General features: G+C 39.8%; 1 protein-coding gene across 8 annotated transcripts in view; it reads left to right on the top strand.

Annotated features, from left to right (window-relative positions):
- Window positions 1–24,560, top strand: part of ZNF827 (zinc finger protein 827) — a 132,501-nt gene that overhangs the window by 42,451 nt on the left and 65,490 nt on the right. For all 8 annotated transcript variants that reach the window (XM_073001599.2, XM_020783029.3, XM_020783028.3 and 5 more), the window contains exons 3-5: window positions 1,356–1,528; window positions 3,215–3,698; window positions 9,095–9,328. In XM_073001599.2, the coding sequence (XP_072857700.2) occupies window positions 1,356–1,528; window positions 3,215–3,698; window positions 9,095–9,328 (891 nt within the window). The remainder of the gene's footprint in view (window positions 1–1,355; window positions 1,529–3,214; window positions 3,699–9,094; window positions 9,329–24,560) is intronic.

Here is a 24,560-nt window from a genome sequence, read left to right as displayed (position 1 = left end):
CTTGATGCACAAATGAGGAAACATGAGCCTTAGGCATGCAGGAAGAGGAAATTTAAAGCTTCCTGTCGTTGTTCATAAGAAATCACATTAGAGTACAGTACTATGGTTTTTATTCGCTATGGTTAACAAACTAGGATTGACTCATGTCATGATAGCTACATATGGTTGATAAGCACTACAGTTCCTCTTTGTGGTATTAGTGAATCAGACAACAAATTACATTCATTGCATGTAAAGGAGGATGAACAAGGTAGGGGTGTGAATGAGCACAAAGGTCACATTTTCTCATTCTTGTAACATCAGATCATAGTTTGCTGTTAGGTTAGTCATGCAGTTCTGTACAGTATACTGGAAATGACCTCAAGGTTGGTTTGCATGTGTTGAAAGAGACTTTCTGTTCTAGCTAGGCATCAAGTGTGACCAGCAACATTCAGAGATAATGTGTGATACTTAGAAATATTCCAGATATTAATGTGCGGTGAGGCCCAAATGCAATGAGTTGCTAAATTAAATTTATGATTTAGAAACTGAGTTTTCTTTCAGACTTATGCATCATGGGCATGTAAATGTAACTGAAGTAGGACCTTTACTCCCTTGAGTGAAAACCAACTTATAAATTGTATTCTATTATCTACTCTAGTCAGTATTAAAATGGGACAAGGGAGGTGGGTAGATTTCAAGAGGCTGTTCTGTCAAATGTAGAGTACCTTTGTTTCTTTTAACTGTCTGTGTTCTTGAAAGAGAACAACAGTTTACAGGTAAAAATGTCAGCAAGACTCTTCCCCTTAAGACTTTCTATCTGAAATGGCACTAACGGTTTTCTTCAACCAATATGAAAGTAGAGCATTAGCAGGGCTTCTGAACTTTCTCAGGATTTGAAATTAAGTCAGTCCCTGTCTTAATTCCAGAATAAATTCCATTCAAGAGCTGTGGATGTACTTAACCACTTTTTTGGGGGGTGAGATTTCAACTCCTAAAGTGAAAGAGGCAAGAGTTGGACACTTTCTCACTAACACAGGTCAAGAGCAGGAAAATTAGTTACAGGATGATATGTTTGAGGTTAGGTAAAGTACAGTAGCATCCTCTGCTGGTGGTCCAAAGTATGATGGGGACACCGTCCTGCAATCCCAAGCAAAAAGTTTCACGAGGACTCAAGGATCTGCCACTGCAGAACAATGTAAATTTGATACACTGAAAATCCTATGTCAAAAGAGTGTATGAAAGAAAAAGATTTGGTGGATGTTTCATGTCTAAAATCTGTATTTTAAAAAAGTTGAGGGGGAAATACCCCATGCAACATAAATACATGTTCGTTCGTTCTTTCCTTTTTTTTTTTCTTGGCTTCTTATTCTAAGCCTCAGAAGAGGAAGGTGGAAAACCTTTCCAATGTCCAATCTGTGGCCTGGTTATAAAAAGGAAGAGCTACTGGAAGCGACACATGGTGATTCATACAGGCTTGAAAAGTCATCAGTGCCCTTTGTGTCCATTTCGCTGTGCACGCAAGGACAATCTCAAATCGCACATGAAGGTAAGGTCAGTGGATGCTGCCAATGAAGAAACTTAATCCATAAGGCTGTTGTTGTGGGTTTAAAACCCACTCCCAGGATATAGTTAGTAGAGTATTGTTATGAAGTCCCTTTGTTGAACAGAAGGGTTGGGCATGGAGAGCAGTGGCCTTATTACCGTCTATAGCAAATACTTGCCAACATTTGGCCACTGTCCAGTGAACCTATTTGCCTGTATGTGAGGGCTTGTATGCCATGAAGCTAAGCTCTCTAATTCTTTTTCAGACAGGAGTCCCCTGTGGTATGTGGGCTTCTATGTCCAAATAAACACAAAAAGCTGCCTCTGTAACATCTTTTCTGAGTAAAAGCCTTGATGTAGTTCATGGACAGGCAGACCTCTGGACTGTGAGGTCCTTGTCTTTTTATTGGTTCTCTTTGTGGAGACCACAGCTTGTGCAATGGCAGTGTTTGGGCAAGTGGTACAGTCTTGCATATTTTGCTAGTGGGACTTTCTGCTCAGTAGAATGCTGTTCCCAGTTACTCCACATTTTCTTAATTGCAACAGTATAATATTATTCTGTTGTTATTGTTAAACAATTGTGAGTAATGAATCTTTTCCAGTGTAGCACAGAGCAACAGTAGATAAAAATCTGACTTCTGGCTTGTTAATATATGCAATTGTCTGTCTGGGATAACATACCTTATAATGGGAAAGCATAATTATATTATAATGCAAACAGAAGGTGTGCTGCTACAGAGCTACCCACAGCATAAGATACAGATAGACCAAAACCCAATTATAAGAGTTTGGGAACCTTTGGCCTTTGCAATGCCTTGTGCCACAACTCCTGCAATATGTTTTCATTGACCATGGTGGTTATCATTTCTGGGAACAGGAGTCCAAAACATCTGGCGAGGAGCCATCATTTCCTCAGAAGCGTAGACTATCAGAAACTCAGGTTCATCATTCATTCAAGTCATGTTGTCACATGTGCACTTGTGTTTGTGCTTTAAAGCTACCTTCCCTAATGGCTTCCAGGTTTGCAGGTCTAAAACTTTCACCATCCCCAGTCAACTTGGTCGGAAGTTACTAACTCAAAAAAGGCTGTTTTAAGCTGTAAGCAAATAGTGACAGACGTTGCAGTAAGATCAAAGGCTGGACAGGCACCTCATCCACCTCCAAATAAATAGATAATTAAGAATTAATCATTGCAATCAACTGGAGAGTCTGTATACTCTAACTAGCAGCCATCAGGAATGAGGACATGATAACTCTTAAAATCAGCAGATCTAACTATTAAGTAAATGTCCTGACAATAGGCTTAGTTTTATTCATTGAAGAATATTAAGATTAGAAGGGTTGACTAGTGACATAAAAATATAAATCTTCAACAAAATAGTTGTTTTTGACATGAAGCTGAGAAACATTCTTTGTAGCCTACTATTGAATAATTCTGTGACTTTCAACTAATAACTATTGTACAAAGATCTGTGATTGAAATATTCATAGTTAAATTCTTGCGTATAGAGAGGTGGAATTCAAGCACCTCATTTTGACTTCTTTGGTTAAGGTCATTGAGAAGAGCCAATGAGATGTGCAGGTCCCTATAAAAGCTAAGGAGACAGGGCAGGAAAAAAATATGTATGCACCTATTTTTCTGAAAAAAAAAATATTATTGTTGCTATTACATGCCATTCCTATTAACCAGGTTCACCAACACCAGGACCGGGGAGAAACATTTCAGTGCCAGCTATGTCCTTTTACCTCCTCTCGCCACTTCAGCCTGAAACTCCACATGCGTTGCCATCAACATTTCCTGAGGACAGAAGCCAAAGTGAAAGAAGAGATCCCAGAAATGGATATTAAGGGATCCCCGCTGTCAAATGACAATTCCAATACGGGGCAGCAGATAGACGGGGGAACGGATCACACGGGGAGTGCAGCCACACCCTCTAAAACTCCTGAGGCAGTTGGGCAGGCCAGGGCCGCCATCTCCCCATTGCTGATAAAAGAAGAGCCCAAAGATGACAACAATGCCTCTGCCCCATCCTTTCCTCCCAGTGTGGTTGACAGAATCACCAACAATACTAAGCTAAAAGACTCCATTGACTTTGTGACCAATACAGCGTCAGCACTTTTTAGCCAGGATATCTCGGTTAAGATGGCTTCAGATTTCCTTATGAAACTCTCCGGTAGGTATGGGGGAAACTGTTTCTCATCTGTGTCACTTTCTCATGGCTTTATATTCAGTACTATTCTGTTGCATTAAAAAAAACACCAGTCTCACAATGTGTGTTTATACACATGTATATTTAAACACATAGTTTGTTGCTACAACAGAGTTCCAAGGTGAAGTTTAAAATGCAAAATGTATATTTAAATAAAATACATATTGTAAACACTGGAATCTCCAAGGATTTGTGGGCCAATATTGCCCTCCCTCTCCAGTAACCCACTGCAGGCTGCACATGTTGATAAAATCAGGTTCTGATATTGGAAAAAATTAAGAAAAAGGCTTTTGCTCAAACTATGCTAAAGCAAGGCCCTCGCTTTAGGCAATAAGCATTGTTCCTGGAAGCCTCTCTGGAAAGAAATACCGTTAATGATTCTGGCTGTTGAATCTGAGCATCACTGGCCAGAATACAAGTGGCAGTTTACGTTTGTGTAAGTAAAATTGGTCAGTGGCAACTGCAGATTGTGCTAATTAATAAAGTGGTAATTGTGTTACTGGCTGTGGGCCCAGTTGCACAGCTAAGTATATACCAAGGAACTCAACCAGCACCTCACTAAGTTAACAGCAGTTTGCCACCATGACTGGGGCTGTTTCACTGACACTAGTATAAATCACCAGTTGTGAGCCAAAGAAATAACTATATGTGGATGACATGTTTCTAAACAGGTTAGCTGGCAACTTGTCAGGGATGCATTAGCTGTGGATTTGTTACTTTGACATGGACTTGGTGAGCCTTGGTGGGTCTCTCTCAGCTCTACAGTTCTAGGATCAGGTAGCTGTCCAGTTGCAATGATGCCCGGGGTTCTTTTTGAATTGAAACAGCTGTCCCAAATGGTTGGGTCAGCAATGACGTGTTGCACATCATGATGTTCTTGCTTTGTGATGTGCCAAATCATATGCACCTCTGCCTTTTGTCAAGTTTAACTATCTTCATCTGTAGAATTGGATTCAAATAAGCCTCTTGTGCCTTATTGCACCTACCTATTTTTGTGGCCAATAAACTATAAATATGAGATGGAAAGAAATTTTGTAAAGGCTAGTTGGTAATAAAGGAAGATGAACACGTTTGTTTATTTATCTCACATTTCTTTCAGTAGCTTAAGGCAGCAATTGCTTGTTATGTTATCCTCCTGGCAACTCTCTGAGGCAGGGCAGGCTGGAGGAGAGTGATTACATGTCCAGTGCTGTAATCGTAAACATATAATGGGAATGGTGGAATGTACTTCTAAGTAAGCATACATACGATGGACCAACACAGATAGTTGGGATGTACCATTTGGATTTTTCGAACTCCAACTCCCAGAATTCTCCCAGAATTCCTCAGGCAGAATTCTGAGAGTTCCAATCTACAGACCACATCTTTGGGCACCTATAGTATTTCCCTTGCCAGGATCAGGGCCTAGACCTCTGAGGACACATTCTAAGCCTTCATCTGCTACTGCAACGCCTTCTGGATGTCTTAGTCTTGCTGCCTATTAGACTCTATAGAGGTGCCTCAAAGAACTGTGACATCTATAAAACATTACAGCAATAAATGAAAGCTTAGAGTGCAGCCTCAGAGGAATTCTGAGAGTTGGAGTCCAGAAAATCTGAATGGCATATCCCTAATAAATAGTGAAAGGAGCTGATGGGATTTTAACATTCAGATCTCACTCTTTCCCCTGCTTTTAATAATTATTTGATTGAATGGAATCCTGTTGTCCAGGACTCTGAAATTTTTTGGAGCCGAGCATTCAAATATAACCTGTCTGAATTCTCTTTCGCCTACAGTTGTGACATTCAGATAAACAGTGCTTTAAACGTACATCATAATTTGAATTAAATATATCCTATAACTTCAGACTTTTGCCTGTAGTGAGTTGATGGTAAGATAGCAGTTCATAGTGGAATTTTGTGGTAGAAATAGAGGGCTCAAAAAACTGAATGCACTTCTGTGCCTGTTTTTTTCTGGGATTTTTTGTTCAGAAATTGACAAGTTACTCTTTAGTGGTTAGCACACAGGAATACTAAGAACCCAGACGTGCATTTTTCATGCAAAAAAGTGCCTGTGCTTATTTTATAGCATCTTAACGAAAGGTCCTGAAGCCTGACTTGTGTGCACTGTTACCTAGCAACATGTTATAAAGTCACTGAAGGAGTGAGATATATCTCTAAGATGAAAATGTAAACTTGGTAGATATGTCAATGCCACACAAGGGGAAAGATGTTATGTTAAGGAACAAAATTAAACCCATTGATCAGAGCAGTGTGTATCTAAAATAATGTGTGATGTTGTACTTTTGGCCAGCACCGCTATGCTGAACAGAGTTCCGGCCCATAAACCAATAAGCGATTATGTTTTATTTAGCAGGCGGTCAAAATTTACTAGCAACATTTTAAGAAAGCATTTTCATTTATTATAATACAAACAACAGAAAAGGACAAGCAACCTGAGAATAGTTTGCTGTTAGCATTTTTTCCCTAGAAAATTGCTTGCTTTGGCCCAGATCGATGCACTGCAGATTTCTTTTCAAATGAGCATAACGGAAGGGGTAATTAAAGAAATGAAAAAGGGAAAGGTGCCAGGTCCAGACAGTTATATGTCAAATCCATACACTCTGCTTATGAACTTTCCTGGCAGCCCTTGTTTGAAGAATCCATTGGAAGTCAATCTCCCCCTGTTGTTCTGTCAACAGGACAATGTTCTAAAACAATGTATGCCCCACACTGGCTCATTGCAGAGGGGAAATGGGACCCCAAAGATAGTTTCAGGCATTAACTGTCCAGTCAGGATAGTAACTTCTTATGTTTCCAGTGTGGCAACCACAGACTGAAGGAGTGTTTCTTCTCTATGAATGTAGAGAAGTCTATATCCTAGGGAGTGGCAGCCAGAAGGCGTCAGCAGTCTGATAAAATTAAGGCACGGGCATGTTGTTGAGATGACCATGAATGGGTTTTAGCTGATCATAGTGAAGTGGATACCTTTCCTTGATTTCTGACATTACTGGTAGAATGACTGTAGTGTGTAAAACAAGGGTCGATACAGTACAGCCCTGCATATATTTTAGGACTGCAACACCCACCATTTCTTATTGTTAATCGTATTGGCCAGGGCTCATGGGAGATGCAGTCCAGCAGCATCCAGAGGCCCATAAAAAGCATGTCTTGTTAAGGGATTTCCGATTACAATCACACAAACAAAGCCTGTTGTTACAAAGGTAGTGCAGTGGCTTTCTTGAACGAAAGGAGAATTCAATAGGAAGGATTTCTGTTCTGTTTTGCAGAGGGAATGCAGGAGATCATTGAAGCCTGAAGAAGAAAGAAACCCAGCAATATTTCACTTTGCTGCCTTTAGGCGAGCTCGCATACACAACCTTTTAAATTTTTCTTATGTCAGGAAACATGTTAGGCTTAACGTGGGAACCATCATTTCTGTGGGCAGTTGCCCCATATTGTGAGCCATATTGTGAGCCATCAAGGTGGCAGCTTGTAACCCTGTTGAGCAAAGACGCATTAGAGTCTTCCTGGCTCTTGAGTGTTTCTGTATGTCATTTGGCCTTGGCTTGCCCTTTGGTCCTTATTCCTTTGATCAGCCCTTGGCTTTCTTTTGAAAGCTGTCTGTGCCTTAACTTTGACATCCCATCATATTCTATTTTCCCATGACAACTCTTCACCAAACTGCTCCTTCCCCAGTAATCTCCGCTCAACTTTGCAGGCCCGATCCTTTGAATTCCTATTCAAAAGTAAATTCTGACATATTTACTAGGGGTAACTTCTTGGATTGAAGTCTTAGCCTCCTGTTTCTATCAATATTTGTCATTGGTTATATCAATTATAACTATTATTGCCATACATTCTTGACTCTTATAGCTGGTCATCTATAACCTCCCAACTGCTTACCCTGCTAGAGGATCCAATGGTTTAAAGATGAGAAACCATCGCTGTGAATGTGGGCTTTTGGACAAAATAAATGAACAATTACTACTCAGTTATCCTGGGAAATCCAGATTTTTTCCTCTATTTGAGGTTTCTGTTGTGGGAACAGGTCAGAATACAGTATTGACTTTTAGTTCATGTGGCCATTAGATTACACTCTAGGCTAATGTGCTTACTGTAGTTATTTAAGTGACCGGGTTATTTGTTGCCTATCATAAATACACATTTGTCCATGGGACAGTGGTAAAGAGCATCACAAATCCATCCATACCAGTTCCATTATAGTCTTTTAGAGCTTTATTCTAAATTGCTTAAGAAGTTATGGATTCCTTCACTGTACAATAGAAACAAACATGGAGTTAGGAATCTCACAGTGTTCTAAGTTAAGCAACGCCTTTATTGGATCACTAAAAAGTTACAAATAACTTACAGCTTTTTAGAAATCTTCATGAAGCAAAGGTAGCATTAAACTTGGGGTTATCCGCAAAGTCCAAAAGATTGAGCCGTCTCTGATGCTCATTGCTCATGTAGTTAGACTGTCAGGAACGGAAAATGGAATGTTGATTTCTACAGAAGCCCTTGCATTTAGATTCTGTAAATTGATACCTTTGCCATCTATGTCTTCTGTGGAATCTGAAATGCCATTTTGCCTTCTTGACAGTCTGTCTTCATGAGTCACAGGCATCACATCTGGCCCAATTTTTGGATTTTCTACTTCAGTTCCAAGTTTTTTAGCATTTTATCCTGATGAAAGCATTCTGAAGAACTTGAGATCTCACTTTATGGTAATTATTTAGTTAATTGTTTGATTATTTAATTCTGGCATTACTTAGTCCAGAAAGTTGCTTCTATGATTCAGTCACAACCCACTTATTTATTTTGCTGCATGCAATCTTAGTAAAGTAAAAAGAAGTGTTGAAACATGGGCAATGCAATGTCCTAGGGCAATGACGTGCCACTTTGAGAATGTTTCTTATTTCTCACTCACATTTTTCCTCACTTTTTTTTTGTTTGTTTGCAATCCCTGCATCTTGCCTTATCTTAAAGCTCTTCCCATCTGGATATTTGATAGTTCTGTTAGCAGTATGGTAGTCCCTTCCTCACTGGTCTTAGGTTTGTGCTTGCAAAATATATATATTTTAGAAATACGTTTATATGTGATGCCATTCTGAGGCCCATCAAGTCTTGATTTCCAATGGAGAGTTCCTTGGCTTGTTCTGTCCAGATATCATTTGAGGTTTTCTGTTGTGGGAATGTATCAGAATGCAGTATTGGGGCTTTGTTCATTAGGACTATTGATTCCAGCCTCTTGACTAGTGTACTTATTGTAGTTGTTTCAGCAATTTTGTCAGTTGTTGCCTAGGTTTGCTCTTGTAATCTTGCAGGCTTCTGATTATGCATTCACAGTTATTAAATGCTTTCTTCCCCTTTTCTTAAAAGCTGCAAATCAGAAAGAACCGTTGACTCCTACATTCAAAGTGAAAGATGAACCGAAAGATGAGGAAAATACAAGCTCCACTTTGCCTAAATCTAGTTATGTTTTCAGCCATGAACCTGAAACGTCTGCCCCAAGCATTCCCCAGGAGAATCTCAAATCACAGGAAGTGCCAGCAAATGTATTACAGCAAGACATGTCAGTCAAAGCAGCATCTGAACTTCTGATGAAGCTATCAGGTATTTGATTAACTTAAAGTGTTCATCTTCATGCATATGCATTTCCTTCTGTTCATTCAATATGAAGTTTCCATTGACCCTACTATTTAATTCCTGTGGTGCACAAACATAGCCTTTCTGAGAGCCACTGTTGAATTCTTGCGAAATATATCTGATACTGCCTGATACTGTAGACAAGGTGCTTGATCGCTGTTGGGCCACCACCTCCTCCGTTGACCCTTGCCTGGCCTGGCTAATCAAAGCAGCCAGGCCAATAACAACAGAATGGGCCATAGCAATAATAAATGGGCCTTTCCTTGAGGGCAGGTTCCCACCTGCCCTCAGGGAGACACTCATTAGGCCCATAAGAAAGAAACTTAATATGGCGGTGGACGAAATTAGCAATTATAGGCCCATCGCCAATGTTTCTTTCATGAGCAAAGTGATCGAGAGGGTGGTGGCTGACCAGCTTCGGGCTCACTTGGATGAAACAGATGCCCTGGATCAGTTTCAGTCGGGCTTCACGCTGCGCCACGGTACAGAGAGGCCATTGGTCGCCCTGTATGATGACCTGTTCAGGGAGGCTGACATCTCTGTTGGTCCTCCTCGACATTTCAGAGGCCTTCGATACTGTCAACCACGGTATCCTCCTGGAGAGGCTCTCTGAGTTGGGAATTGGTGGCTTGGCGTTTGCCTGGCTCCGTTCCTTCTTGGAGGACCGCCCACAGAGAGTACAGCTTGGGGAGAATGTCTTGGCCCCGTGGAGTTTCAGTTCCAAGGTCTACCCAGATCACACGTGCGAGTCAGGAGGTGAGGCTGAGGAGCCTGACGCCAAGAGAGGCCTGGAAGGGAAAGACACGAAATCAGGCCTTCTCGGCGGTGGCTCCTCGCCTCTGGAACAACCTCCCTCTGGAGATTTGTGCAGCCCCTACACTGGGTATCTTTAAAAGCCAATTAAAAACATGGATGTTTAATTAGGCCTTCCCTCCAGTCAATACTTGATTCTTTCTTCTTATTCTTTCTTTCTTTATTCTTTAGTCTATTTTTCTGGTATGTAAATTGTTATTTGAGGATTCATGTAATATTTTTGTGTTATTTTATTAGTTGTTTATGTTATATTGGAAGCCGCCTAGAGTGGTCGTATAGACCAGATGGATGGGATGGATGGATAAATAAATAAATAAATAAATAAATAAATAAATAAATAAATAAAGAAATAAATAAATAAATAAATAAATAAATAAATAAATAAATAAATAAATAAATAAATAAATAAATAAATAAATAAATAAATAAATAAATAAATAATATATCAGATTCTTCTTTGTTTCTTTCAACATATTTGTCCAGCCTGATGCTTAGCACTGCCTATGCCCAGGCTAGAGCTTTGGGATTCTAAGATGTGGTTAACATCTCTTAACATTCCAAAAGGTTCAGGCTAGAAATACCTTCTGCCAGTTTTCTTTCTGTTATATAAATATGTAGCCAAAGAGGACTCGTAATGCTGTGGATATTCAAAAGTGTTGTTATTTAACCTAGCTTCTATTTTACAGCAGTAGTTCAATAACATTTTCTAAGTGTATTTATAAATTGTTATCTGTATAGTTTTGTCTTAGGAATGCAGAATACTAAGTTCTAGTTGCATTTCATGAACAATGAATGGCATTCCCAGCATGGCATAGAGGAGGTAGAGCCATCCAATTAATGTAGGCATTCACTGATGCATGTGTTAAGAGTTCTACTTGAGGCATCATACCAGATGAATGACAATTCTGGTCAAGTAACTGTGGACAGCAATGTACAAGTTCCCACTTTTAAAGAAAACACAGTACAGTGGTGCCTAGCAAGATGAATGTAATTTGTTCTGCGAGAAGTGCTGTCTTGCAAAAAAATTGGCAGAGTAGAACACTATTCACTTGCTGCAACTATGCCAGAGCAAAGAAGTGGCCCATGTGCAGTTCTCTATCATCTGCTAGGTCCTTACTGCCTTGTTTTAAGGGGTCCTGAATGTAAGACAGTGTAGGGTGGCCATGAAGACTGCCCCTGCTGCAGCAATGGGGAAGTCTCCTTAGCTACTTTACCAGATGTGTCTTTGCTCTGAGGACCCTTTACAATCAAGCATTTGAGATAAATTAAGTGTTTGGACAACAGGATGGTGGAAGAGAGACTTGAACCATGTGGCAATGATGGGATAGGGGGGCAGTATGTATCTTCCTGCCTCTAACAGCAGGAAATTTTGCTGTGTGCCCCATCTCATGCAAATCAGAAGTCTCCGTAGCAGTCAGTCTTTGAAGACGTTTGGTGGGAAGGTGGCTCTTCCCCAGCGCAGGGAGGGGCCTTCTCCCTCAGAGCGTTTTTTGTGTCCAAGTTGTTATCAAGCACAATGTAAATCTCTGTACATGATTAAACAGAGAAGTGCACGAGGCATAAAACAGCCCCCGCCCCAAAAAAGCTTGTCCTTACTAAGGACGTTGCTCCATTGTTACAATTTCTTGAAAAGGAATGGGAAACACAGGAGCAGCTCGTCCAGAGATTGGCAACTCTGGGAAAATAGGAAGCCGGGTGTTTCTGGGCAAAACTCTTAGCAAGCCACATGGAGCCCACAAGCTACACACTATGCCTTTCCTGTCCAGAGGCATTCAACATAAATGGTTCGGGGGAGATTTTGGTAAAGTCTTCAGTGGCACAGAGCTCTAAAATTCTGGCATTAGATTGGAAGTTGAGAATCACTTCCTTGTAGCTGTAGAGTGGGGCCACTCTATTTCTGCATGTCTGTGATAAAAGCTCTGAATGGCTGAGCTCCTCCTTTAGACTGGCAACTTTCAGTACTGAAAACAACAGAAAGGAGAGTCTCTTTGAGGGTTGATCTGGGGGCAGCTTGTAGACCAAGCATAGGATGTTCCTCATTCCAGAAATTTTCCGAGGTACTCCTTTGCTCCAGACATGAGTCTTACATGGTTTGAGTGCTGTCTAGTAGAATCCATATCCACTAGTAGGCACCTTAGCTCTTTCTGTGTTTCGAATTACTTTGTGTGCATAATTGAGTTTTCCCATTTACAGTAACACTTGTTGTGTGTGTTGTTGTTGTCTAGTGTCTATCTCCCTCTTTTTCCATGTGTCTACTACTATCCTCCCACCACTCCATTTTAATCAGAAGACATTATTTGCATGAACTGTGTATTCTAGATAGATCCATTATACTATAATATTTGTAAATAGCACACTTGTGTTGGTAAGCCACTGATAACTGGACAGCTGTGAATGTCTCTCAGACTATGCAGAAGACTGAGGTTGTACCCTGCATAAAATATTCAGTATGCAATTATATTTAATAGGGATTTTCAGAAAAATTGCAAAGACATAAGTGGTGATGTGAAATTTATTTTTACTGAAAAAATGCAAGTTTTGGTGAGTAGTGTTTTGAATATAAATATAGAAGCAGGTTGTGTATAGAAGAAAAATATGCTTGCACTTTCTTCTCATTAATATTAAGTGTATGTTTCTGAGGAGGAAGATTCATCATCAATCACGTTGCATTTAGTTACAAAGAAATAAAAAGCCTCATTTAGTATCCCAGTGGTATGATTAATTTTGCTCACCAGTGGCTTAAGAAGACATTGTGGAAGGGACCCCAAGTATCATTGTTGATACTGACAAGAAATTTAATTCTGATGGGGGTCAGGGAAAGTCTCCACCTAGAATATTCTATCATCGGAGAAACCATTTAAAAAAAAGCTTGTTCCAAAAGGAAATGAATGTGCCTCTTCCAAAATGGCTTGAAGCTAGAGTAGCATTAAACTCAAGATGGCGTGAGCCTCATGCCTGCCCCAAGATTAGGATACCGCATGCATGCATAAAGGAGAGAAGGCTTGTATGTGGTTAGCCCACGTACAATGCCAATATCAGGCTATTTTTGAGAAGTGAGTATGAATGCCTTACCTTGCTGACTTCTAGAAGATGGTTGGCAACCCCAGCTAAGAGTGGAAAGGAGAGCAGCATTTCCTTCCATCTCCCCTTTCCATCTGTCCCACCATAAAGACACAGATGACAGAATGAACTACCAGTTAGAGAGAACCCTGCAAAGCATCCAGCCATCATCACTGTGCAGGAAAGGTAGGAGACAGCGTGAGGAGCAGATCCTGCCTTCTTCTTGGCTTTAGAGAGAATGGAAAGGGAAAGAAGCTGTATTCATACAGCTGCATTGTCTGTAAGTACACATTCATGGAAGCATTACATCCTCCACCAAGGCACTGTATTATGTGTAGCGAGCTGTTTTACATGCAAGAGAAACTTCATTTTACTCTTAGTAGCTCTACCCAGTTTGTCACCTGATGGCCAACTGTCTGGTGACAAGTCCCTCCGTTCCTAGCTAGGTTGGCCATAGATAGCTGGCATGCAGTCTACCACTGGCATCTTACTTGGAGGCTTCCCAGCTTAGTACAGCATGCCAGAGCTTGTGCTTTGCTGACATTACATGTGAGAATTTAGATTCAGTTCTACATCATGAGGCAGCAGAGGAGGATTTTGTGGGTAAACTAATACACATGTATGTATGTATGTATGTATGTATGTATGTATGTATGTATGTATGTATGTATGTATGTATGCATGCATGCATGCATGCATGCATGCATGCATGCATGCATGCATGCATGCATGTATGAGATACATTTTCTTCTGGAGTTGAAGATGGTATGTGTTGTCCTTCCATCTTGTTTTTATTCACATAATAAGCTGGCTAATCCCATTTACAAAGACTCTGGTTCCAAGACCAGTGACAAATGAGAGGTAGAAGTGGCAGATCACCTTGATCCACCTTAGACAGCAAAATGTGAGCTGATCCTGTGTAATTTGGTGGTAGTGTTACACAAATATGGGCTGTAATGGATTCTCTGAAATACTTACTCACTCAGTATTATGGCCTGTTGATCTTCAGTTGCAGTTTAAATGAAAATGTTGAGAAGCCACACATTAACTCTTCATTCCTGTGTTTGAATTATGAACTCATTGCGTTGAAAGAACATATGTTGGAAAGACATTAGCAAGCCATTTATCGTGTGCTTTTAAGTAGTTCAGTAAATGCTGATGGTGTTGTTATTTCTAGTGCATCAATAAAAAGGAAAAGAAGGAATTAATAGGGATTTACCTACAGGACCCATAGCTGGATCTTTCTGCATTGGTCAGCTGGTGGGATTATATTAACCTTTTCTATATTATATTGTTTATGGATATACTGTATAATGTCAGCTTCAAAGGCTTGGATTTTTTTTAGATAGCCTAGAATGTGAGAATAATTAACAATGTTTTCTCATTGAGAAAGATCTTCTTAGGTTTATTTCACATAATTGTTCATAGAGATTTTCAAATAACTGTCCCTAGATAGTACTTTTATATGAAGAGAGGTTCATTTTAAAAAAGATCTTAGTGGCCATCCTGGCAAGGGCACTTGGGAAATTAAAGGATTCCTCCCCAGCTCTGAACAAAATAACTTAACATGTTGGTTACGGGTGTTAAGGAAGCACCCTGTTCTAGATTTGCTATGTAGTAATTTTAGCAGAGTAATTGTTCATATGTCAGAATACCTAATAGTAACAATTTGTACTTAAGATTCTGGGTTCAGTCTATTTCTTCTTTTTTCATCCAATTAAACAGTGCCCTAGTCTTGACTTTGTCTGCCAATACTTCTGAAGTCTCAGCAGTTTTCATAAAACCTTGAATGTTCTGTGGTCCAAATTTTTCCTTTCTTGTCTTTCACCATTCTCTGACTGAGCTAAAACTAACCTAGGAAAACAGACCACATCCATATCAGTCCTTTCTAAGTATGATGTTGCCAGGTTGATGGCATACCACAAGACAGGAAGGCCTGGCAATGTCACATGACTGGCTGTTTCTGAAAGATGGCTACAAATCTAGTGGCAGAACAGAGTTCCAGTGATAAAAGGACAGAGCCCATAGTGTGAAGGCCAAGAGGAAAGGAGAAATTTCTGAGAAAATTTGGGAAGAATTTAAAATTCCTTACAAGAATTTTAAAATAATATTTTCAGTCACATTGCTACAAAACTCTGAGAACCTTCATTGAAATGTAGTAATGTTAGTGGATAGTAATGTTTGTGGAGTTCTGTTTATGTGATTTAAAGTTCCCTTTATGGAATGACACTATAGTAGCAAACCATTCCAATGTACACAGATTAGCCTGAGTGTTTAAAAAGTTCTGTGCATGTACACTCCAATTTTCAGACAATGACCAAAATACTTGCTTGGTGTAGTAACTGGCAGTAGAGTTAGGCACATTGAATCAATGGGGATTTGATGAGTGACCTGTTCCATAGGTTCTGTTGATTCAAATAGGCTGACTCTAATTGCAACTTACAGTTGTGCCCCGCTTTACGATTACCCCACATTACGGCGAAACCGCATTACGACGATCTTTTTGCGATCGCAATTGTGATTGCAGAACGATGGTCTGAATAGGGGGTTTTGCTTTGCGATGATCGGTTCCCTGCTTCGGGAACCGATTCTTCGCAATACAACAATTTTCGGACAGCTGATCAGCAGTTTCAAAATGGCCACCGGGTAAATAAAATGGCTCTGCGCTGTTTTCTGGAATGGATTCCTCAGCACAGGCACCGAAAATGGCCGCCCTATGGAGGATCTTTGCTGGACGGTGAGTTTCAGGCCCATTGGAACACATTGAAGGGGTTTCAGTGCATTTCAATGAGCTTTTTATTTTCACATTACGATGTTTTCGTTCTACAGCGATTTCGCTGGAATGAATTAACGTCGTAATGCGAGGCACCACTGTACTTCAACACACTAAGTTGGAGTTAGAAAAAGCTCATTTAAATGAGCAGAACCTATGGAACAGGTTACTCACCAAATCCCCATTGGTTCAATGGAGCAAAGCATGTAGGTGACATGCACAGCCTGCCCCTGAAATAGCATTCCTCTGCCCCTGAATGTTCATTCCACAAAGGAAGAATTTCTTTTAAGGTCAGTATCCAGAATGAAATTTTTAGATTAAGATACAGTCATTTGTAGGGTTGTTATAATCTTGCTGCATTTGGGGTTGTTATAGTATTGCTGAAACATGGAATAAGCAAGGCCTTCTGTGCTTCCTGACCCCCCTGTAACAATAGGATTTCCCTTTTTAATTAACAGTAGACCATTATGTGCTCAGCTCTGTCTGCAGACCACCAAAAATGGCACCCGGTTGTTCAGTCTGTCACCCAAGTGTTCATTTTAAGAACTAACACTTAAATGTTTCTCTTGTAAAATCAAGACCACCAACTGCCCTTTTCAAAGTATTCTTGTTCAGGTTTTAAAAAAAAAAGATTTTCGGAAATCTAAGACATTATGTGCTGAGGGAGTTCTGCTTCTCAGTACAGAGATGTTATATTCAACAGAATTTTAATTGCCTGTAAAATATCTGATCTGTAGTATTCCACTTTTTGGATTGTAACTCCCACTGGCCATGCTGGTAGTGGCTGATGGGAGATGGAACTTAACAATATCTTGATAACCAAAGTTTCCCCATTTCTGAGCTAGTATATGCTTGCACGGCAAGCATTGGAATGGCAAGGTTATGTAAGTCTGAGCAATAATTGAAACAGCAAATTATTTGTGAAGTGAAAAAAGAAAGGAAAATTAACAATGCATACCAGTGTTTATCCAGTAGTGTTTTTATATCACCTCTGTTTAGCAGCATATCACGCTGATGTGTTTGTTATTGTATTTATGCAACTATGTATTCTGTAATAACATACTGGCAGATATCCTGTTGCATAAATTACATCATGTTAAGTGAAGATATTGGTGGTACAGTAGAGACATATTTTTTTGATTAAACATCTCCATTTTCTTTCTTGAAGGTCTTGAGATTCCTGCAGAATCTCTTTCATCATTTGGAAGCAGTGGGGGCTGGGAGCAGAGAGGGAAAAATCTTTTATTACCAAAAATCACTATCACTAATAAAGCCATCCCATCAAGGGGAACGTCTGCGTTTTCTCTGCTTAGTTCAGTATTACTGATTATTTCAATTTAAACCTATTGAGCTAGATATCTCTGTACATTTAGTCTACTAATTTGATGTTTAGAATTGGGTTTTCTGCAAAAGAAAGAAAGAAGAATGAAATGTTATTCCTTTTTCATCACCATTTGGTTAGAAATGGTGTGTGATTTGAGACAGATATCTTTCTGTATCACTGAAGTGGGATAGTGAAGGAGTGGTATGAGTTTAGGTCAACTTTCTGTCTCTGTGTACTTCTGGAGTCTCATAGACTGCTACAAAAGGCCACTCCAAAGCAACAGAGTTGGCTGGAAGCCCTCTTCTGTTCTTTAAAAGTGGGTATTTTAGAGTTTCAGTACTGAGGGAATAACATATATTTAAAAGGTTAATTGCCATTCACGGAGGCTTCCCTGAATTAAAATTCACCTTTTGGGCTAGAAAAATATAGCACCAAAGGAAGGCTGATGGGCATACAAACAACCTTAGGGATTCAACTGCAGTACCAGAGAATCCATTTGGCCCACCCTTGACATAGAGTCTTTGGATACATCCAGATGGGCATATAGCTTGCTATTTGGATTGGTTTTGGTGCTGATTGGTTTGAATCAAATTAAGGCATCCACATTTGTTTAGAATTGGTGCAGTCTATCTTTCCCCATTTTAGAGTTATCCCACTCCTTTATGGCACAGCGCTAGTGCTGCAGTTGTTTGGTGTGGTTCAAAGCATTCCTAATTATCCTGTTCTGTAGCCCATGCATTAATTAAAAACAGGAAGAAATTAAAGTGATCCAGAGACTTGTCTGAACCCTTCTCATGGAAGACAAAACATTGATCAGTGTGAGTGGAAGAATAGCTCAAGTAAGAGATAAAATAGTTCACACTAAAGATAAGAGCCTTTTAAACACACACCAGTTCACTCCAACTTCCTCCATCTGGACGTGCCTTTGGTCGGCTTCTAAAATAATAGGAAATAGAAGGACAAGTGGATCAAAACAGTATCTGAACTAGAATGCTGGCAGATAGCAGATTCATCAACAGTGCCACAAATCTGCATATCAGTCATCCCTCAAACTCTAGAAAATATTTTGTGTGGTACTCTTCATGTCTTGAATTTTAATAACTCGGATATGAAATTAAGAAAATGAAAAGAGAGGAAAACATGGAAATGGAGATAAAAATACTGGAAGGCTCCATCATAACAATTCTCTTGCTCACACAGAAGCAGACAAGGACATCATTGCCAGAATAGCAATTTAATAGATCTATTTGAAACAAATGGAATTTATTAATCTCATGTTACATAAATTGAGTGGGTCTAATCTCATTGGGACTAACACTGTACAATAATGTGAAAAGAGATGAAAAATCTGTAGATTTACATTGCAGTTGCTAAAGGGCTGTAGTTTGGCACTTCACAGCCTAAGTCAATCCAGACACACACAAGATGACCTCACATTTCCCAGAGTGCAATTCACACAGTGTTCTCAGCGAAAATGTAGTACAGTAGATGGGAAACTGTAAAAAAAATTCAGTTCTCTTTAGTCTCATACCACTGGTATTTTATATTAACTCACAACTGAGCTTTCTGAGGGGAAGGGGGAGAATAGGGAGAATCCAAGTTAACCTTATTGACCTTCCGTGTTCATCAGGCATTTGGAATCTAATAATAAAATGTGATACATTCTGTTTATCATATAAATTCCACAGCTTGCCAGTTGGAAACGGTGTGAATAATTTTACTGTTGATATTTTAATAGAGAGTTGCTTGTGATTAGGTGAGATCATCCTTTGGAGGGAGAGCATGTAGACTCTAAAAATAAAAATAAAAAAATGTTGGCTTTTCTATTCAAGAATGCAATTGGTAAAAAAAAAATAAACCTAGCTCCTAGTGTTTTTGGCTCAGAAATGAATGAGCTGAAATGCCTTGCAAGAGGATTGGGGGAGGGGGAAGTGAGTTTAGAAGATTGTGTTGGACAAGTCAACTGAGTTCATCTCAAACAGACAAAGGTTAGTGTTTACAGAATTTGGAGAATTCATATACCATGTACTATTATAACAACATGTGGAAGTCTAGATTAGATTTACTCTTTCTTGTGCCCTCCAGATGTGTTGAGCCATAATCTCTACCATATTTATCACCAGTGTTCTTATCAGAAACTATCTGAAATCTATATGCATACTAAGGGAGAATAAATAAACCTTAAAGAAATAGATAACTGTTCGTTGACCAGCTAAGGTGTAGAATATGCAGACAGCAATAACTCTTAAACTCTTCAAATAGCATTTCCATTTTGTTTAACTTTGAAATGTTACAGTAAAGGGAACTCTATAAAACACCTGTTTATTGTTTATTGTTATACATTGTCAGGAGATCAGCTTGAAAATGCCTGGAGGCTTGTAGCCAATGCCAGCCCAAGGCATTTTACTGCTTGAGACAAAAGAGAAGAGAGCATCTCTCCTCATTCTTCATACATCCTGCTTCAACACTGGTTACATAACTTGAGTTCTTGATCACAAAGGAGGGCAGCAGGCTAGTCTCGGGGGCAGAGAGGAGGTCACACATCCCCTTCCTCCTAAATAAGGGGTCGGGAACTCAGGAAGAATGGTTGGATGCCACGCTTCCCTGTATCTGCCATTTGTGGTGGCTGCCTCACTCTTTCTAGTGTGGTAGTGCAGGCTTTGTCTGTAACTGCTAGTGACCCCACATATCTGCTAGCTTATGTATTAATAATTAAAAATATATATTTGTGAATTACATAGAGGTCATTTGTAAAAATGTGTTGGCTAACTTCACTCAGTTGATTAATAGGCAGTTGCTACACTTGCTTCCTACTGTTCCTGGAGCTATTTGGCTTTTTACATCATTGCACTGGGAAAGGGGTAGCTGTGTTAGTCTGTGCAAGCAGTATAGGCAAGAGCAAAATAGAAATAAAAAGTAAAGACAGGAACTTGGTGGGACCTTAAATACTATTTTTTAAATATTTTTTTAGTGTGAGCTTTTGGGGACAAGTCCACTTCATCAGACATAAGAGAAAGAGATGTTAAATTGTTTGCCATGTTAAATTTCTTTCTCATATGTCTGATGAAGTGGACTTGTCCATGAAAGCTCACACTAAAAAAAATTATAAAGGCTGTTAAGGTGCCACCACGTTGTTGTCTTTTTTAACTTTTTATTTCTATTTTTCTTTTACCTATAAAAGGGGAAATTATACTACTTGATAGTGTAGACAATTTTAGCATATGTGACAGTTACTTAGGTTAATTGTATGGTACTGTGAACATTTTAATCCTTACCAATTACCACAGTCAATGGTTTCTTAATTTTGCAGCTTGCATGTTGTGTCTTTCCTACCAGAGATGGCTCTAATCACTCCCTAAAAGCTTACAGTCCTACAATTTTATGCTCATGTGGCACCAAATCTCAGTGAACCCAGTGCTGCTTGCTCCCAAGCGGACAGATATAGAATTGCGCTTTTAAAACTTGTAACTACTGAAAGAAATGTAGACCCTACTAATTTTTACTCTGTTGCCTTCCACAAGCAACTGTCAGCAGCACTCGAAGTTAGTTAGTAGATAAGGGTCCTTGGTTCTGCATGAAAGCTTGGAAGTAATTTGTTTCAATACTAATAATTACACTTACCTATTTTGATTACGGTATCTGCAGGAGATCCGTTCCAACACACGCCCCCCGCAGAAAACACTGAAGTATGTAACACTATACATTGATTGGTCTCTAGCTCCCTCTAGTGGCCACGTCTAGCAAATACAACCTGGGGTTTTATGTAGTATTTTCAGGCAGCGGATAAGTGAATCAGCGGATAAGTGGATACTGATTCCATGGATAGAGGTGTCCTACTGTACTTGCAATGAATTGTTTTCTGGAGGATTGAGATACAATGTTGGCTTTGTTTGTTTGTTTGTTTAATAAGACAGCCACATTGAGTTTTTGAGCAGCAGGTAATGATCCTTTCACACATTACTTGGGAAGAGTTATGAGAGTGACCCTCTTTCTTTATATATAAGATTTTAAGTCATGGTAGTCATGTTAGTCTGTTGCAGCATAGAGCTTTGTGGTGTCCTAAAGCCTAACCGTGTTCATTTGACTTAAGTGCTCATGAACTCTACTCCACTTCTTCAGATACTCTTTATGAACAAGGTGGCTGGAATTTTCCCCACCGTACACAGGTTGAGGTGCTAGTTTTCCTGGTCATATTTCCAAGCTCTGTTCTACTTGGGTAGGAGTTAGCGAAATAGGCTCACCTTCATTGCTACACAGGACGTTTGTTAAACTCCCACCTTACTTCCTTTCATATGTGAAATGGAACTTGTCAAGCATTTGGAAAGTGTAATGCCTAGACACAGGGCTACAATTGCATCTTTAGTACACAAGCATGTTGCTTGCTTTCCTGTTTGCTTTGCTCTGCAGTGCTATTCATAAAGACAACAGAAGGTCCCTTGAGGTAGAAAAAGAGAATTTATTGATTTAAAAGAGTTCTATGCCATCTTTTCAAGCAAAGCCTTCCCAGGCAGGTGACAGAGTAAGAACATGAAACATAAAAATATAAAATACATTGTAAAATGTTTAAAATAACACCAACAGTAAAAATCAGTATAAGGTGGTCCTGCATTAAATTAAAAGCAGTCTGTAGCAGCAAGTTCTTTAAAGTTGCCTGCCAGGGAGCTATGCAAACATCCTAGTAGGCCATCCAATTAGACCACCAGAGAAAGGCATCTTACCAACGGGCATGTGATCTGAGTCTCCTCTCTCTGTGTGAGACCCTGGACAGGGTCTGTAAAGGTACAGGTGTTCTTTTTAAAAAAAACAATGACAACAGCAGCTCAAACTGTTTAAGGTAAGAATTAGCATTTTAAACAGAGCCCAGAAATACACTTGCTGATAATTTATTTATTTGATTGCTTGCTTGCATTTTCATCCCACCCAATTAGTAGCGAAGCTACTACTCTGGGCTACAAACACAACCAGCCATAATAATAATAGAAAGCAATAAAAAACGAGTAAGAAAAACAAGAAATCCCACGAACATGATAGGTGAGAACTGATGGGTGCAATGAAACTGACAAAACATATGAAAACTCTCAATAGGATGTTTAGCAGCTTCAAATGAACTACTGTATTATTTTGTGATATCTCATTCGTTAACGGATCACTTAGTTCAATTACAACTTTGGCCTGCCAGGTGGTTTCCTCGAACTGAAAGGATTTACATTGTTTTACTTTCTGGAGAAGGCTGAGCAAATGTTTCTGATGATAGTTTTTGAGGTGCAGGAGACCGCAGTTGTGAACAGCTGCCTGCATGACAGCGTCGGGCTGTTGCTTTGATCTCATCATAATTATGGGCCTTTAATAACAAAGCTAAACTTTGAATAAGTGCGGAATCCATCTCTGAAATATACTCTTATGAATTGGAAAATGGATAGCAAGTATTTCCTAGTGCTTGCAAAAGTGCTTTTCTCACTTCTCAGAACCAGCCAGCATGGTGACTCAGATATTCATGGTGGTTCAGATATTCTGGGAGTTGTAGTCCAAGAAGTAACTTTTTGAGCACTGTTCTAACTTTTCTAAGCACTGTTCTAGAAGAAAATTGCTTATTACAGAGGTGATCTTGACACTGTTTCACTTCCCAGAAGATACTGGAAGCCTCCCAGTCTATGTGGGAATAGTTAGATTTTGCAAGTAGAAGGAGCTCCACCTGACGTTACATGGGAATTCACAGATACTATTTCATAAACTGATGAACCACATCCCAGAGTGATTTCCAGATCTGACTGTAAAGAGCCAATACTTATTCTCAAGTAACAAGCTTCTTTGCTTCCTAAAATACATGTTTGTTTAAGCCTTTCCCATCATTTTCCTTTCTGAAGCATATCATTCATTGGGTTGAGTGCTATAGCTAAAGTTGCCAAAATCTTAGGATAATCAATTAACAACCCCAAGGAATGAATGAATGTGTAATTTCTCCTATGGGTGAAGTACCCTTAAGTGCCCCCCTTCCTGCTGATTTGTATGATGTATTTTCATGTGTAGTATAGTGGTGCCTTGACTTATGAATGTCCCTACTTACGACCATTTTGAGTTACGACCAGCTCCAGCCACAAAATTTTGCTTCGACTTGCGACCAGAGCCTCCACTTATGAACAGAAAAAGGCAGGGGAAAAAGGCGGGAAATTCAAATTTCTAACTGTAGATGGTGATGAGGCTGCTTTTTTTTTGGTAGCTCTTTCACCCCAGCAGTTAGAAAGCATGCATCGGAGAAGGCTTGGGACTGCTTTGCTTCTGCTTCTGAGTGAGCGTGTGTGTGTGTTTGCAGGGAGGCTTCGGGCTGCCTGGTAAGGTAAGGTGCTGTTTTCTGCTTTTTAAAAACTGTTCTGGGTGTTTTTACAGCATAGTTTTGAGCTGTGGGGGGGGGTTATGTTCCTGTGCTGTGATGGGTCTTGGAGGATTTGTTTGTTTTTTGGGTCCCCCCTTTTCCAGTGGGTCTTGGGGGGGTTGTTGCTTTTTGGAGTGTTTTTGTTTTCATTTCTGATGGGCTTTGGGGTTTTTTGGGGGGGTTTCCCATTTCCCATGGGCCTTGAGGGGTTTTTTGGCTCCCCCCACTTCCAATGGGTCTTGGGGGTTGGTTGCTTTTGGGGCGGGGTTTCCCCATTTCCAGTGGCTCTTGGGGGTTTATTTGTTTTTTTTGGCTCCCCCCATTTCTGATGGGTCTTGGGGGGTTGGTTGCTTTTTGGGGTTTTTTTACTCATTTACAATGGGTCCTGAATGCTTCCCTTGCTTTTTCCTTTGTTTTCTTTGCATTTCCGACCTGTCCCCTTTGTTCTCTGTGCATTTCCAATGGGTCTTGCACGCTTGATTGCTTTTCTTCCCTCCCCCCTTCGGTCGCATATCCAGTGAGTCTTGCAGTGATTTTTTTGGTGATTTTTTTCTTTGGCCGGAACAGATTAATTGCATTTCAATGCATTCCTATGGGAAATGGTGCTTTGACTTACCACCATTTCAAGTTACGTCCATCTTCTGGAACAGATTATGGTCGTAAGTCGAGGCACCACTACAATTCCCCCCAAAGAAAGAGCTCTTGAGGAAAACAAGTTAGGAGAAAAATAAAATGGCATTTAAGCTAGCTGCTGCTTTAGCTCTTATGAGATGGCAAACTACACATTAATGTTTGTGGCTTTTTGAAGATTGGTAGCTCAGTGGTTTCGGTTCCTGGCTGTGGATCCACAGGTTGAGAG

Source organism: Pogona vitticeps, chromosome 5 (assembly GCF_051106095.1).
Source record: "Pogona vitticeps strain Pit_001003342236 chromosome 5, PviZW2.1, whole genome shotgun sequence".
In the NCBI taxonomy this organism is placed as follows: Eukaryota; Metazoa; Chordata; class Lepidosauria; order Squamata; family Agamidae; genus Pogona; species Pogona vitticeps.
Note: the sequence above shows the minus strand (reverse complement) of the source record. Positions and strands in the feature narration are given on the sequence as shown.